This window comes from Schistocerca serialis, chromosome 4, assembly GCF_023864345.2.
Source record: "Schistocerca serialis cubense isolate TAMUIC-IGC-003099 chromosome 4, iqSchSeri2.2, whole genome shotgun sequence".
Taxonomy (NCBI): domain Eukaryota; kingdom Metazoa; phylum Arthropoda; class Insecta; order Orthoptera; family Acrididae; genus Schistocerca; species Schistocerca serialis.
Window position 1 is genome coordinate 107,646,039 of NC_064641.1, and position 17,285 is coordinate 107,663,323.

Genomic DNA, 17,285 nt, shown 5'->3' on the forward strand with positions numbered 1-17,285 from the left:
TCTTTTAGGTGATTTCTGAGAACAAATAGCTATTGACAGCTTTTTAACCCACCATAATCAATATGTTTAGCTGCTACAGATGGACACTTCTTTTAGTGAGTTTTCTGGATTATATAAAGAGAGAGTGACAGATGAGTTAGAAATTTTATGTCCATCTTTAGGACAGAAACCCAATGAGTAATGTAAAAAGAGGTGGGGAACAGACTAAATATTTATCCTGACTCTCTCTCTCTCTCTCTCTCTCTCTCTCTCTCTCTCTCTCTCTCTCTCTCTCTCTCTCTCTCTCTCTTTTGCTGCTGACACTGGTCACATGTCTTATATTATATATTGTTATATATAAGTATAGTTATATATTTTCAGAATTTTTTTAGAGCTGCTGGATTTTGTGGATATGTTTCCGTGCTGTTACTGTATTATCTCTGCCATCAGTGGTTGCCCAATGGAAATTTACCCATAAGCAGTGTTCCTGTGTATATACATTACAGGCAGCAGTGCCATATAGCCCAGAGTGTGGCAGCAATGGGAGCGGGGGCAGTGACCTGAGCAACTGCGTGTACACAGCTGGCCCTGCTGGCCCAACCGTGTCGTCCACGCCATCCCTACCCGGTTGGCAGGTAGCAGATGCCACTGCCATTCATGGCTACTCTGCAGACCTCTCTGGTATGTAACAGTAACTGTAGCTGCTGTACACACTTCTGCTGTCTTCTTGTCGGTAATAGGATATGCCACATGGGATTGAAGGTTGTTAGTTATTTTTCGTTGTTGTGGAATTTGTAAAGCAAGGGCTAACTGATGACGCGGAGCTGGTTAGCGGATGTGGTTAAATAACGAGGGCATACTCTCCTATTGTCACCTGTACTATTGTAGGTGGTTCTGAGTGCGTCAGATGCTGACATTGTTTGAAGGAAGTGATGTGAAGGCAGTGGCGACATTCATTTGATGAAAGACATCACTGAAACGGATAGGAGTTTGGTTTAAGAGCAAGTGTGTAGCATAAATTCTGTATTGTAATTTGTTCATGGTTGTGTTTAATTATGCTGGTGCTACATCTACATCAATAACAAATCTAGCAGCCCACCTCTGAATTGCTTTGATGTCTTCCTTCAGTCTAATTGCTTCGATGTCTTCCTTCAGTCTGACCTGATATGGATCCCAAACACTTGAGCAGTTCTCAAGAATAGGTTGCACCAGTGCCCTATATGTGGTCTCCTGTACAAGGAACCACTCTTTCCAAAAATTCTCCCAATAAACCAAATTTGACCATTCACCTTCCCTACCACTGTTCTTATGTGTTTGTTCCCTCTCATATTGCTTTGCAACGTTACGCCCAGGTATTTAAATGACTGGGCTGCATCAAACAGGACACAAGAAATACTGTATTGGAACATTAGAGATTTCATCTTGTGCATTAACTTACATTTTTCCACATCTAGGGCTAGCTGCCATTCATCACACAAACTGGAAATTTTGTCTGAATCATTGTGTACCTTCCTACAGTCATTCAACTTGTACATCTTACTGTACACCACAGCATCATCAGCAAACAACCACAGATAGCTGCCCACCATGTCCGCCATATCATTTATGTGTGTTGAGAACAACAGCGGTCCTATCACACTTCCCTGGGGCACTCCATACAATATCCTTGTCTCTGACCAACACTCGCCATCAAGGACAGCATACTGGGGTCTGTTACTTAAAAAGTCTTTGAGCCACTCACATATCTGTGAACTTATTCTGTATGCTCATATCTTTTTTTAACAGCCTGCAGTGGGCCACCATATCAAACGCTTTCCGGAAATCTAGACATATGGAATCTGCCTGTTGCCCTTCATCCATAGTTTGTTGTGTACGTGAGAAAATGACAAGCTGAGTTTTGCACGAGCAATGCTTTCTAAAACCACCCTGGTTTGTGGATATAAGCTTCTCAGTCTCAAGAAAGTTTATTATATTCGAACTGAGAATATGTTAGAGGATTCTGCAGCAAAAGCAGTTAGGGATATTGGTCTGTAATTTTGCGGGTCCGTTCTTTTACCCTTCTTATATATTGGAGTCATTTGAGCTTTTTTCCAGTTGCTTGGGACTTTGTGCTGGGCGAGAGATTCACAATAAATGCAAGCCAAGTAGTGGGCCATTGCCATAGAATACTCTTTGTAAAATCGAAGTGAATTACTTGCTTTCAAATCTTTCAGTTGCTTCTCTATGCTAGATATGCACCTTATGATGTTATCCATATATAAGTCTATCTGATTGTCAAATGATGGTATATTTGTACAATTCTTCTGTGTGAATGATTTCTTTAACTGCCACACCAGACTGATCGACAAGGGGATGAATTGAAGCCTTAGACCTGCTTAGCGATTTTACGCAAGACAAGAATTTTCTTGGGTTCTCTGCCAGATCTTCTGATAAGGTGTGACAGTGGTAGTTATTGTATGCTTCACGAATAGATCTTTCCACTGACCTACAGATCTCTGCTAACCTTCACTTGTCGTAATTTGTGCATTTGCTGTTGAACTGAGATTGCAACAGCTTCTGCTTCCCCAGCATCTGTTGAATTTCATTATTAAATCATGGTGGATCTTTCCCATCCTTTATCCACTTACTAGGCACATAACCCTCCAGACACTAGTATCGAACTACAAAGTCCATTTTCAAGCCAGACCTATTAAAGCTGAACTAGCAGTGCTTGCTTAGGCAACAGCCAATTTAAACGTAGGTAATATACACATAACACATAGTCACATGGAATGTCAGACCAATTCACAATTAAGTAGTGTTCACAAATGCATCTACATTGTGGTTCTATGCATCCAGTGAGAGAGCAGTGGGCATACGGCATATTTGGAGGCAAAGGACAAAGTAATGTTGTCATATTCTCACATTAATGTAGATGCGAAATCCGCTATTCATTCGGAAAAGACAGCCGTGTTCTTAGGTCCAACCACAATCATTGGAGTCGCAACATATTTGGAAGAAACAGGCGAATATTTATGACAAGCATGATTATAAATTTCATTCCAGCTCATGTGTAAAAATGGGAGGGTCATTCAGAAAGTAAAGAATGTTTGAATTTTTGAATCACATTGTCACTGGTGATGAGATTTCGCTATCACATTTCACACTAGAAAAAAAGCGTCAGTCAGTGAAATGGTATTATTCATAATACCCAACTAAACTGAAAATAAAAAGCAAAACAAATTGTGAGCATCAGATAGGTTATGGTTACAGTGTTTTGGAATCGTAAGAGTGTCACGCTGATTGACTACATGGAAGTGAGACCATAAGTGCATTGGCCTGCTGTCGGCTACTTCAACAACTTCACCACCCCATTAAAAACAAGTGGTGTGGAATGCTAACCGGTGGAGTCATGCTCCTTTGCGATAATGCATGTCCGCAGGTAGTGGGAGTGACATAGGACTTGCTTCATCAGTTTCAGTAGGAAATGTTTTAGCATCCACCATTCAGTCTGGACTTAGCTACAAGTGATTATCACTTCTCCAAATTGAATGATTTCTTGAGTGGACAACACTCTGGAAGTGATGATGAACTTAAAGAAGCCGTTAATCGGTAGTTCAACAACCTGGTGACAATAGAGTATGCAGAACGCATAGAAAAGCTGGTAAAATGGTATGACAAGTACCTAAACTTGAATGGTGACTAGGTAGAAAAATATTAGGTCTTCAACTTTGCTTCCGCCGTTTTGCAATAGACAGCAGTAGCGGCAAGTGGGGTTTGGGTGGTTGGTCATAGATGTAATACAATAAGCTTAGGCATCTGTAAACATAATGCCATAAAAATATTAGTTGATTTGTGATTGCATCACAAGGTTATTCTCGATTAAGTACATCAACTTAAGTACCCATTTCTCGCCATTTGTAGGAAGTTTTAATTTTCTCCTTTAACATGAAGAAATCTGCGGCTGTGGCTCTTAAAATGTTGGGTAAGACAAATGGTGAGGTAACTGTTAGTGGAAGAACATACAGAGAATGTTTTCAATGCCTTAAGAACGGTGATTTTGATGTTGAAGTCCGGTGTGGCAGTGGAATACACCACGTTTTCGTAGCTACTGAAACAGACGAAGACAGTCACAGGACATCGTTATCGAAAGCAACTGATGCATTCGAGCCCAGCACTGAAACACAAATGGCCACAATACAGTGAGAGACACATAAAGGTAATTTTGCAGCAGGTCAGTGCTCGACCCCATGTCGCAAAACCCATCAAAATATACATGGAAACGTTGAAATGAGAAGTCCTATCACTCCTGCTGTATTCTCCATACCTTGTTCCCTCTGACTACCACTTTTTTCGATCAGTGTCATACAGTGTGGCTGACCAACACTACCGATCATATGAACAAGAGCAAAATTGAATTGATTCGTGGATCAACACAAAAGATGCCCAGTTCTTCCGCCATGGGATTCGTATGCTATCCAAAAGACGGGAGAATGTAGTGCCCAGCGATGGGCAATACTATGAATCATAATTTTTTTGTAAGTTTTTACAATAAAGCTCCGAACTTCCGGAAAAGAAGGTGGAAGAAAAGTTGTAGACCTAGTAGCTTGGGTATCAAATTGTGTGTAAAACACAGTTTCATTTAACTATATCGAATAAAAATTTTTGTAGGAAAAAATGTTTTGTTCTTTTGGAATGATCCTCATGCATTACCTTTTTTCTTACTTCTCATTGGTTAAATTAAACTATCATCCCAGGCGATGATACCAGTGGCGGTGGTGGTGATGATATTGGTGGTGGCTGTGGCGGTGTCAGTGATCATGATTGATGATAGTGATACTACAGACAATTGGCTTAGAAAGTAAGGAAAAAGTGAAATTACGATAACAATTAAAGTGAACCAATCTTATTGTTTATATTATTTCTCCTTGTTCTATCAAAATATAGACAATCAGTAAATGGTCTTAAGTTAGGAATTGGTATAATGTTAACTTTTATAAACAGGTACATAAATCAGTAAAACAGTTTGTAATTCTGATTAGTCAGAATATGTTAAAAGTAAAATTTTCTCAAGGATCCTCTTAACAAATAGGAGGGGGGATGTTCATCTTATATTCAGTGTTTTCTTATACTTGAGCAATTATACTGTGTCCTTAATTTTTTGGCTTCCTACATCTACATCTACATCCATACTCCGCAAGCCACCTGACGGTGTGTGGCGGAGGGTTCCTTGAGTACCTCTATCGGTTCTCCCTTCTATTCCAGTCCCGCTTTGTTCGTGGAAAGAAGGATTGTCGGTATGCGTCTGTGTGGGCTCTAATCTCTCTGATTTCATCCTCATGATCTCTTCGCGAGATATACGTAGGAGGGAGCAATATACTGCTTGACTCTTAGGTGAAGGTATGTTCCCGAAACTTCAACAAAAGCCCGTACTGAGCTACTGAGCATCTCTCCTGCAGAGTCTTCCACTGGAGTTTATCTATCATCTCCGTAACGCTTTCGCGATTACTAAATGATCCTGTAACGAAGCGCGCTGCTCTCCATTGGATCTTCTATATCTCTTCTATCAACCCTATCTGGTACGGATCCCACACTGCTGAGCAGTATTCAAGCAGTGGGCGAATAAACGTACTGTAACCTACTTCCTTTGTTTTCGGATTGCATTTCCTTAGGATTCTTCCAATGAATCTCAGTCTGGCATCTGCTTTACCGACGATCAACTTTATATGATCATTCCATTTTAATTCACTTCTCATGCGTACTCCCAGATAATTTATGGAATTAACTGCTTCCAGTTGCTGACCTGCTATATTGTAGCTAAATGATAAGAGATCTTTCTTTCTATGTATTCACAGCACATTACACTTGTCTACATTGAGATTCAATTGCCATTCCCTGCACCATGCGTCAATTCGCTGCAGATCCTCCTGCATTTCAGTACAATTTTCCACTGTTACAACCTCTCGATATACCACAGCATCATCCGCAAAAAGCCTCAGTGAACTTCCGATGTCATCCACAAGGTCATTTATGTATATTGTGAATATAGCAACGGTCCTAAGACACACCCCTGCAGCACACCTGAAATCACTCTTACTTCGGAAGACTTCTATCCATTGAGAATGACATGCTGTGTTCTGTTATCTAGTAACTCTTCAATCCAATCACACAATTGGTCTGATAGTCCATATGCTCTTACTTTGTTCATTAAACGACTGTGGGGAACTGTATTGAATGCCTTGCGGAAGTCAAGAAACACGGCATCTACCTGGGAAACTGTGTCTGTGGCCCTCTGAGTCTCGTGGACGAATAGCGCGAGCTGGGTTTCACACGATCGTCATTTCGAAACCCCTGCTGATTCCTACAGAGTAGATTTCTAGTCTCCAGAAAAGTCAGTATACTCGAACATAATATGTATTCCAAAATTCTACAACTGATCGACTTTAGAGATATAGGTCTATAGTTCTGCACATCTGTTTGACGTCCCTTCTTGAAAACGGGGATGACCTGTGCCCTTTTCCAATCCTTTGTAACGCTACACTCTTCAAGAGACCTACGGTACACCGCTGCAAGAAGGGGGGCAAGTTCCTTCGCATACTCTGTGTAAAATCGAACTGGTATCCCATCAGGTCCAGCGGCCTTTCTTCTTTTGAGCGATTTTAATTGTTTCTCTATCTCTCTGTCATTTATTTCGATATCTACCATTTTGTCATTTGTGCAACAATCTAGAGAAGGAACTACAGTGCAGTCTTCCTCTGTGAAACAGCTTTGGAAAAAGACATTTAGTATTTCGGCCTTTAGTCTGTCATCCTCTGTTTCAGTACCATTTTGGTCACAGAGTGTCTGGACATTTTGTTTTGATCCACCTACCACTTTGACATAAGACCAAAATTTCTTAGGATTTTCTGCCAAGTCAGTACATAGAACTTTACTTTCGAATTCATTGAACGCCTCTCGCATAGCCCTCCTGACACTACATTTCGCTTCGCGTAATTTTTGTTTGTCTGCAAGGCTTTGGCTATGTTTATGTTTGCTGTGAAGTTCCCTTTGCAGCAGTTTTCTAACTCAGTTGTTGTACCACGGTGGCTCTTTTCCATCTCTTACGATCTTGCTTGGCACATACTCATCTAACGCATATTGTACGATGGTTTTGAACTTGGTCCACTGATCCTCAACATTATCTGTACTTGAGACAAAACTTTTGTGTTGAGCCATCTGGTACTCTGAAATCTGCTTTTCGTCACTTTTCCTAAATAGAAATATCTTCCTACCTTTTTTAATATTTCTATTTACGGCTGAAATCATCGATGCAGTAACCGCTTTATGATCGCTGATTCCCTGTTCTGCGTTAACTGTTTCAAATAGTTCAGGTCTGTTTGTCACCAGAAGGTCTAATATGTTACCGCCATGAGTCGGTTCTCTGTTTAACTGCTCAAGGTAGTTTTCAGATAAAGCACTTAAAAAAATTTCACTAGATTCTTTGTCCCTGCCACCCGTTACGAACGTTTGAGTCTCCCAGTCTATATCCGGCAAATTAAAATCTCCACCCAGAACTTTAACATGGTGGGGAAATATACTCGAAATATTTTCCAAATTATCCTTCAGGTGCTCAGCCACAACAGCTGCTGAGCCAGGAGGCCTATAGAGACAGCCAATTACCATGTCTGAGCCTGCTTTGCTGCCTTTCAGTGGAATATTTTTTCCCTATGCTACATAACATAACTAATGGTATTACTATGTAAGTACTTCTGGATGAAAGGAGACCACTCACCAAAAAGCAGAAGCATTGAGTTGTCGATAGGTACAAGAAAATTTGATAACTTTTGGAGTTCGCCTTTGACAGACTAGAGTAAAACAGGCATTCGTGCCTGCGCGGGCGTGCTCTCTCTCTCTCTCTCTCTCTCTCTCTCTCTCACTCACACTCACACACACACACACACACACACACACACACACACACCTATCTGCTAACATGGTGCTGGCTGGACTAAGAGTGCCAATGCTATTTTTCAGCAGGCGGACTGGTTGTGGTGGGGATAGTGTCAGATGGGGCACGAGGAGGGGAGAGGAAGTGGTGGAGGGTGGCTACCATCTCAGAGAGAGGCGACTGATTTGCCTGCTAGGAAAGAGTGAGGGAGAGAGGGCGGGTATATGGGCTGGCTGGCACAATTGTAGTCGCCTTTGGGAACCAGCACTAACTGAAGGTGATGTGGGGCTGAAGTGGGAGAGGGTCACAGGGTGGAGGAAGGTGAAACTGTTGGGTGGAGGATGTGAGGACAGTGGATTACCTGAGGTAGGGGCCAAGACAATCCTGGAAGCAGAGATTGTGTTGTAAGGCTAACTTCCATCTGCGTAATTCAGGGAAGCTGGTGGTGGAGGGAAGGATCCAGATGGCTTGGGTTGGGAAGCAGCCGTTGAAAGTGAGCATGTTGTGCTGCTGGGTGGTCTACCTTATTTCTCACAATAATTTGATTGTGGACATTCATCCAGGTGGCCATCTGGTGGGTAGTCATACCAACATGAAAAGCTGTGCAATGTTTGCAGCAGAGTTGATGTATGATATGGCTGCTTTCACAGTGGCCCGGCCTCTGATGGGATAGAATAAGGCTGTGACAGAACTGGAGTAGGAGGAGCTGGGTGGGTTGATTTGGCATGTCTTGCACCTTGCTCTCCAACAGAAATATAACCTGTATTGCAAGGGCTTGGGAGTAGGAGTGGAATGCGGATGATCTAAATTGTTGTGTAGGTTTTTGTGGCTATTAGAACAACAATTTAGGAGGGGTGGAAGGGTCTTGGGTGGGATATCTCTCAATTCAGGGCAGAATGTGAGATAACTGAAGCCCTGGCAAGAGATTTTTTGGTGTGAAAGGGATGGCAGCTGTTGAAAGGCAGGTACTGTTGGAGGTTAGTGGGTTTAATGTGGACAGTTGTATAGATGGAGCTATCAGAGAGGGGGAGGTCAAGTCCAGGAAAATGGTGCATTGGGTAGAGGAGGACCTGGTGAAACAGGTGGGAGAAAAGGTGTAGAGGTTGTGGAGCAACGTGCTACCTTCCAGGTCGTTGATCTCTACTCCTCTGTGGCTCCATCCACACCTCCGTCTTCATTAAACCCACTAACCACCAACAGTACCTCCATTCCAAAAGCTGTCTTCCCTTCCACACCAAAAGCTTCCTGCCATACAGCCTAGCCACCCATAGACAACATATCTGCAGTGATAAGAATTCCATTGCCCTGTATGCTGAAGACCTCACAAAGGCCTTCACATGCAGGCAATACCCCCAAACCTTGCCCACAAACAGTTTTCCCATGCTACATTCTCTCACACCTCAACCCTTCCACCACCACCAAGAATCAGCTACAAAGGAGCATGCCCCTCATCACACAATATCATCTGGACTGGAGCAACTGACCCATATTGTTCACTGGGTCTTTGATTATCTCTCATTCTACCATTTTGAGTGACAGTCTATCCAAAATCCTTCCTACCCCCTCTAAAGAGGTGTTCTGTGACCCACCCAGCTACACAAGATCCTAGTCCACCCTTACGCCACTCCTGCTGCCAATCTCTTGCGACAGGAATCATATCCCTGTGGTAGGCCAAGGTGCAAGATTTGCCCAGTCCACCCACACAGCACCTCCCACTCCAGTCCTGTAACAGGCCATCCTACCACATCAGAGGCTGAGCCACTGTGAAAGCAGCCTCGTCATATTTCAGCTCTGCTGCAGACACTATACATCTTTCTATGTCGTATGACTACCAACCAGCTGTCGACCAGGCTTAATGCCCACTGCCAAACTATTGTTGAGATCAAAGAGTGATGAAACATGCACCTGAGCACAACATGCTCAGTTTCAGTGACTGCTTTACAGCCCGAGCCACCTGGATCCTTCCCTCCACCACCAGCTTCTCTGAACTTTGGCTATGGGAGTTATCCTTACAGCACATCTCCTGCTCCTCTAATTGTTCTGGCCTCAGTCTCAGGTAACTCACTGTCCCTGCACCCTCCACTGAAAAGTTCCCCCTTCATCCATCTGGTTATCCACTCCCAGTTCACGTCACTTCACCTTCAGCGTGTGCTGCTTCCCAGTGGGCACTACAATTCCTCCCGCATTCCTAGCAGGCAAACCAGTCACTTCCCTTTGAGATGCTAGCCATCCATCCCCAGTCCCTCTTACTGCCTCCTACTTCCTGCCTTCCTCTACCTACCCTACCCGACACTAACCCCCACCACAACCTGTCCACCACCCGAAAAATAGCATTGCCACTCCTAGTTTAGCCGGCACCATGTAGGGGCCATAGGTGTGTGTGTGTTACTCTCGCTTGTCACAGAATAACTCCTGAAGCTAGCAGGTGTTTTTTTTTTTTTTTTTTTTTTTTTTTTTTTTTTTTGCGTGCACTTATTATCAACTCAATGCTTCTTTTAGTCCAAAAGTATTCGTTAGTTGACTCAGCTCGAGTAGTAGGAAGGAGGTGACCCGTAATAATTACTTGAAAGAGGGTGAACTTCTTAGCTGAGATAACATGTAAACAGCCTTGATTGTTGAATACCAGTTTTGGTAAGCATGGTTACCATCTTCAGATCTCGATAAATGGTGTACAAAATGTGTAATAATGTTTTATCGACGTCTACAGATGGTAACCATGCTTACTGAAGCTGGTGCTCAACAGTAAAGATTGTTTACAAGCGATCTTGACTAAGTAGTTCACCTTTTATCAAGGAAAAAATTTACATTTTAGAAGAACATTCCTACAACACTAACAATATTGCTGTTAGTGTAAAAATTCAGTCACAGTAGACAGTCTGTTCACACCCTTCTCATTGGTACTTCCTTTTAGACAACAAAATGTAAATACGTTATATCAAACACTGAGCTAAATCTGCACAGAATTCGCTGTAATTAATTTACATGTATGTTCCAATGGTACCAGGGTTTTTTAGGCATTTCTCTCTTCTCTGCATTTTTAATTCTTCTGAAGCATAAAAAGATAAAAAATTCTAAAGATTTCTGTATCCATATGTCTCAAACCTTCTGCCAGAAACAGAAGGTAATGAGCTCAGTCCACCTATTTGAAGTTCCTGCACTTTCTCTCCATTCAGAGTAAGTGTGAGACTCTGCCTTAAATGGCATCAAACACCACGTTCAGAAAAACAGCTTTGTAGTGAGCCCTGAATTGATGAGATTGTTGAGTTCAAGAGGTTTCCTCTGGTTTTAGGGGTGAGGGGTAGGGAGGCAGTCTGGTGGGTGAGGAAAGGGGGAATGACCAATTATTGTTTCCTGCAATAATAATTATCAGCAGTTCTCTTGCGTTTCAAAAAGAACATGACTTTTTGAGAAGAGCGAGGTGTACCAGATGAATGAATGCAACCGATTTTTGCATCATTGAAAGTGAAGATTATACCAAGAAATATGAGAAAGGGGGCAATTATTTAACAAAGTTGTCTGCAAAATGAAGAAAGCAAAATGGATCAAAGCAACTCTTAAATAGAAAATGAGAGTTACAAGTAAATACTAATAGCAATGTTATAGAATATGTTCAGTTACATAAAACTATTCATAAATGTCTGTGATAGGGTGTGAAAGCTACAGTGAAAATTTGGTAAGAGAAACAGTCAGCAACAATGACAATGCTGTATGAAGAAAACAGAACAGAAAATTAATTTGGGGAGGGATCACATTTCATCAGTAAAAAGTAAAGTCATGTGACATTGTTGGCTGAGAGACCCAGAAGGGCAGGTTCAGCTTCCTAATTGGAAAGGTTTTTCTGTCGTTTGCACACTCTTGTACTTTACCTTTCCATTGCAAAGTGTGAGGGTTGTGTGTTTAAACCTTTCGCTGTTGTGGACACATATACATATCCTCCTGTGCCATTTCCCCAGCGCTGTGGAAGTGTATATGCGTGCCGCGTAGTTTTTCCTATAGTGCTATGGACATTTGTACGCATCCTGAGCAGCTGCACTCTCACTGCTGCGGATGTGTTACTTTCGTCTATCAGTGAACAAAAATGTTTCAAGCATTTATCATACAGCATATGTGCTTCATTGTGCGCTATCATTCACAAAAACATTGTTTTGGTATCTTAAATTGTTTATGAAATATGACAATTGTTATGACCACCTGATTCGAGATGGGCAAGGACGTGAATGGGTGCGTCTCATGCAACCTTACTCAGATATAAAACTCAATAACTCAAAGAACAAAATGAGATATCATTTTGCTCTCAATTTTCAATTAGGTGAATAGTACAGCCATAACAAACATTGCCCTCAGCACGGAACGCAGAAAGCACATCTTTAGCAGCAAAAAGGTTAAGTCTATCTGATAAGTGTACATGACTGGAATGTGTGTGTGTGTAGTGTGATGATGAGAGAAGGAAGGGGTGTAAACCAGTGCCGGCACACAGCTCACTCCCCCCAGTAGCACCAAGGGAGCCGCTGAGCTTAATGATATAAGCCACGGCATTGGCACAAAGTCTGATGGTCGGGAACTTTGTGCCACCACCCCTCTTCCATTTTGCCATAAAGACAAAGGGAAAGCTGCTGACGGCATGTGGTGTAGACAGGCGGTTATCCATCCAAGTACTGGCCGAGCTTGACATTGCTTAGCTTTGGTGTTTTGACGAGAACGGTGTATTTGATGAGGCGAGACCATTGGCATTTCATCAGCTAAGATGGCAGATTGCACAGCATCTAAAGGGAAAGTCTTGGAAGTATTTGAAAATTTTGTTCAGTGATTATTTAATTTAACAGATGAATCACAAACATAGATAGATGATGAAAACAGTGACATTCTGGAAGTAATACTGGAAAACATATACAAAGCTATTTGAAGGACCAATTTAGGAAAGGCACCACAATATATCAGTGTTTCTATTAAAGTAGATAAATTGAGAGGAAATGTACAAAAGAAATACCGAAAATTAAGTAACAAATGTCTACCTAGGAAAGGAGCTTTACAGAACTGGAACATTGCTGTTATAATTCACTTTTATAAAAAGGGGGACACAAAAAAAAAAAAAACAAAAAAAAAAAAAAAAATCTATAGACATTGTAGCCTACTCCCTGTAATGAACAAGATAATCACTAAATGATAGAATGGGCATCACTCAATGCACCCTTTGCAAGTTTTAAATATTATTTTAGCACATAGAAGGGAGCGCAAATAAACTAACCATTTTGATTTTGATTCATAGTGTCCGAGAAAAATATCTTGACCAAAATCAGTGCTAACAGTCTTTGAGAAACAAGAGAGTAAGTTAGCTTTGCCCTACATTAGTATAATGGTCAATATGTACATCAGCATTACAGCTTTCACCAGACTTTATGAGCATAGTGAAGAATTTAAAATCAAAAGTAGTGGAAAAATGGAGGAGGTCCCAGAGAGACTGCAGAGCTGTCAGTTCAGTGTACTGTTGTGATTGAGTTGGAGCAGACAGAGGCAATGTTTTAATGGACAGTGTGTAGGCAACACTAGGAAAGACACTGGAGCAGCATAGATGTGTATGGTGGATGACCGTAATGTGTGGAGCGGCCTGTTGAAGGCCTTTATCCAGGCCTTTATTTCAAATTTCTGACGACAGCATAGGTTTAGGACTTTTTAATATTTGGTTCTATCCAAGAATATTTGATTTCAGACTGTAGTTTTTCATAGCAATAAATAATGTACTTTTGTTCTTGCCTAACTACTTCTCTACGCATATTCAGTTTTGCACTGAGTCTGTATCTCCAAGTTTTAGCCAACTCTCAAATAGAACAGCCTTGCCCAACTTCTGGATTGAAATGGCCTTTTGGTAGGCCTGTCTGTCCTCAGTGATCAGTTGCTAGGAACAGGAAAAATCTTTTAATTTATGGCAAAATTCAATGTTGTTTTCTGAAAGCTTATTATCAACAACTGTATGTTCATTTTTGTCTCATTTTATTGTTTGTTAGAAATCAAAATACTCCCATCAATTACATAACTGGTATTGACACCAAGGATGAGATTTATTTAAGTTACTGAAAAAATTACAGTAACATATATTAAATGTAATAAATTTAAAAAAAGTAACTGCAAGTATATACTTCAAAGTTCTGTTCTGATACATTATGCCGCCAATGTGTCAACACATCACTGTTGTGTGAAAACAGTTGCTGAAAGTCTGTACATTTTTTATATTTGTTTGGGATTCTGGATATCCTAAGGATTTCCAGTTTTTAGTCTGTATGTCCCTGCTGCTACCTCCATTGTAACCCAAAGACACAATGGGAGCATCTCCAGCATGGTCTCTTTTCCAGTAGTGGGTGTACTGCTAATTCTGTTTTATATAATGTGGCTATGTTTTGAAAGTAGAATTATGAATACACTCCTCATTGGTATTACTTTTTGAACGAAAAGGTGTAGTTCAAAACTTCTTGATTTTTAATAATCTGCACATCTGTGTGGATAGACATGATAAAAAATTATTTCCCTGAACAGGGCTTCCAAGTGGCGAAATTGGATGACCATTTCTTTTATTCTATTGTCGTATCTGCCAGAATAACCACAGTGAAGATTGGTGAAATTGGTCAATAATCAACAAGGCATATTTATTAATTTGTGCTGTAATATGAAATAGGCTAACTATAACAAAGGTAAACAATTCAGATGGTTTAGTGACATCTGGCTGTTGTAAAATTCTTTCTCTAAGGGATGTGTCAGGTATCCCAGTCCACTGACTGTCAGAGACTGCTGAAAGACTGGGAACTTGATCTTGGCCAGTAGGTGAGATTGTTAAAACTACAGGCACTAGTGTCACCATCTGTAGAGCTGGCTTCGACGCCCCTCAAGGCCACACGCATCTCACCACCCAATTAATATTCACCACAGCCCTATAAAGCTCACTTCAGTTGTGAATTTGCTGCTCTTTTGTATTGTTCTATTTACTCATTGTTTGTTTGATCTCTGATTTCTTTCTCCATCCTCCTCTCATTGACTGTCTTTCTGTCCACACGCGACAATCTGCTGCTGATGATCCTTGGCCGGTTGGTCCAGTCTCGGCACATTCTTAGCGGTTTCTGACCCTCTGTAGAAGCTCTGTTAAAATAATTGGCAGCAAGGTAAGATGTTCACCGTGTCCTACGGACACAAAGCTCGTGCAGCTCATGGAACAGCAGTAGCAACAGCTTCTCTTGCAGCAACAGTTGTTACAACAGCTGCAGCAGCAGCGAACTGAGTTGCATCATCAGGACATTCAGGTTTTGAAGGATCGACTGCAGATTCAAGGTACCAACCCAGTACAAACGGTGACACTGCCCAGGTGGAAAGCCGCCCACATGCATTTCTGCCTTTCAGTGTTCCCAAAGACAATTCAGACACTTATTTACCATGGCTGAAACGGCATTTCACTGCCTTTCAGGTCTCCCATGATACTCTCCAACAATTGCTCTTCCTTTCTTAGGCTTCCCTGGAGACTTTTTTTTTTTTATACTGAAAATACTGGCTTCCTTCTCACTTTTGAGAGATTTCTATGTTACTTTCAAATTATTACTCACAATGATTCCATGTGGTCACATCACAACCCGAATTTCATCAAGATCACAAGCAACCGTGTTGGTCATATCGCTTGTAGGTGACCAGTTTACAAGGAATGATTTGCTGATGAGACTTCACTTTTTAATTCGAGATGAGATGGTCCATCTGGATCCCAATACAAAAGTCTGCATGGGGCTTTGGCCGGCAGGAAATTTCCTGTCTCCGCATAGATGTGAAATGACACCACACTTTGGACGGGTTTCCCATTACAGCTGCTCGAATCACTGCAGACATGTGCTGCAACTCTTATCTTATGGTGTGTTCAGTGAGTGGCCCACATATTTTTTGAAGAACTCCAATCCTGAGCTGTGAGCCTGGGCTCGCATTTCCCACTGTCAGTCAGTCGTCATTAATGTTCTCCTGCTGCACACTGGCAGGTGCTCACTGTGTCATTATCCTGACTGCCAGAAACCTCAAGTTTTAGAAATCCTCCATTACAGGCACTTGGGAATGTCACAGATACACACCTGCTGGCTGAAGCTGAATGAAGTTGTGGAAGCTGTGGTGCACAGATGTTCCACTCACTCCCGGCATCGCATCGCTCCAGCTCATTCTTTCACCCCTTGACCCCTGGGAATACATTCATTTGGACTTTGTGGACCCCTTTCTGGGCTCTGTCACTAATTTTCGTGGATGCTTACTCTAAATACCCATATGTGGCAAGGTGGTTTCCACCACACAGACCACAGACGTCACAGTTAATCCACTCATCCAAATTCTCTCCGTCGAAGGGCTTCCCCAAACCATTGTGTCGGACAGTGTGCCTCAACTTACAGCAACGACTATCGAACAATTCTGTGTTTCAGATGGCATCAGACACCTATTTAGTCTGCCATTGTACGTGTCCTCGACTGGCGGAGCAGAGCATATGTTGCAGGTGTTTAAACAGCAAATGTTAAAAGCCATGGGAAGTATCACCACAATGGCTATGCTCACAATGTCCCTGAGTAAGCACATACAGGACCACTCCCATCCACGACTGTGGGCAACAGCCGCGTACTCTCCTCCGTCTCCTAGCCCCAGGAACAGTGGACCCACCATGCGGGGCATTATTCTCTGGGCACGACTGTGTGGGAAAGCACATACGGAGCGAAAGACTTGTTGGTGGTGGCTACCCACCATGGGTGGTACCTTGCTACAGCTAACACTCCAAGGGTTTTCAGTACCATCATAGCAGTCAGCCCTGCCCGTGCCTCCCCATTGCGCTGCCGTCTGTGACTCAGTCGGAGTAGGAAAGCCCGACTTTGCCAGTCCCCCAACTGTGGGGATATAACTTGTGCTCCAGACCACCAGCAGTGATTTTTGTGGACTCAGCCACAGAGGCCGAGGTTTAGATGCACACCCATCTCACCAGTCAATTGAAGCCCACCACAGCCCTATAAAGCTTGGTGCACTGCGGCTCTGCCTCAGTTGTGTATTCACTGCTCTCTTGCATTGTTCTTTTTAATCATCATTGGTTTGGTCTCACATTTTGGCTACTTCTTAGGTTTTGTTCTATGGGTACTTGATGGGACTTGTTATTCTACTAAGCCATCTCCATTGACCATCCTTCTCTTGTTGCATGTCATTCTATCCACATGTGGTGATCCACTTTTGACGACTATTGGCCAGTTTGTCCAGTCTCAGTGCATTCCTTATCATTCCTGACCTGTCGTAGCTCGGTTACACTAATGTAGGGATGAAGACACTATTGCTATGGACCTTTTTGTGACAGAGGACTTTATTAATGACAACAAATCCAAATGGTGCTTAGAATTTGCTTGCATTGTTAATCCCC

At 42.1% G+C, this 17,285-nt stretch overlaps 1 protein-coding gene across 1 annotated transcript in view; it reads left to right on the plus strand.

The window, feature by feature from the left end:
* LOC126474171 (forkhead box protein J3-like) overlaps positions 1 to 17,285 on the plus strand; it is a 60,543-nt gene that overhangs the window by 24,548 nt on the left and 18,710 nt on the right. Inside the window, exon 5 of the mRNA XM_050101630.1 lies at positions 486 to 660. Coding sequence (XP_049957587.1) covers positions 486 to 660 — 175 coding nt within the window. The remainder of the gene's footprint in view (positions 1 to 485; positions 661 to 17,285) is intronic.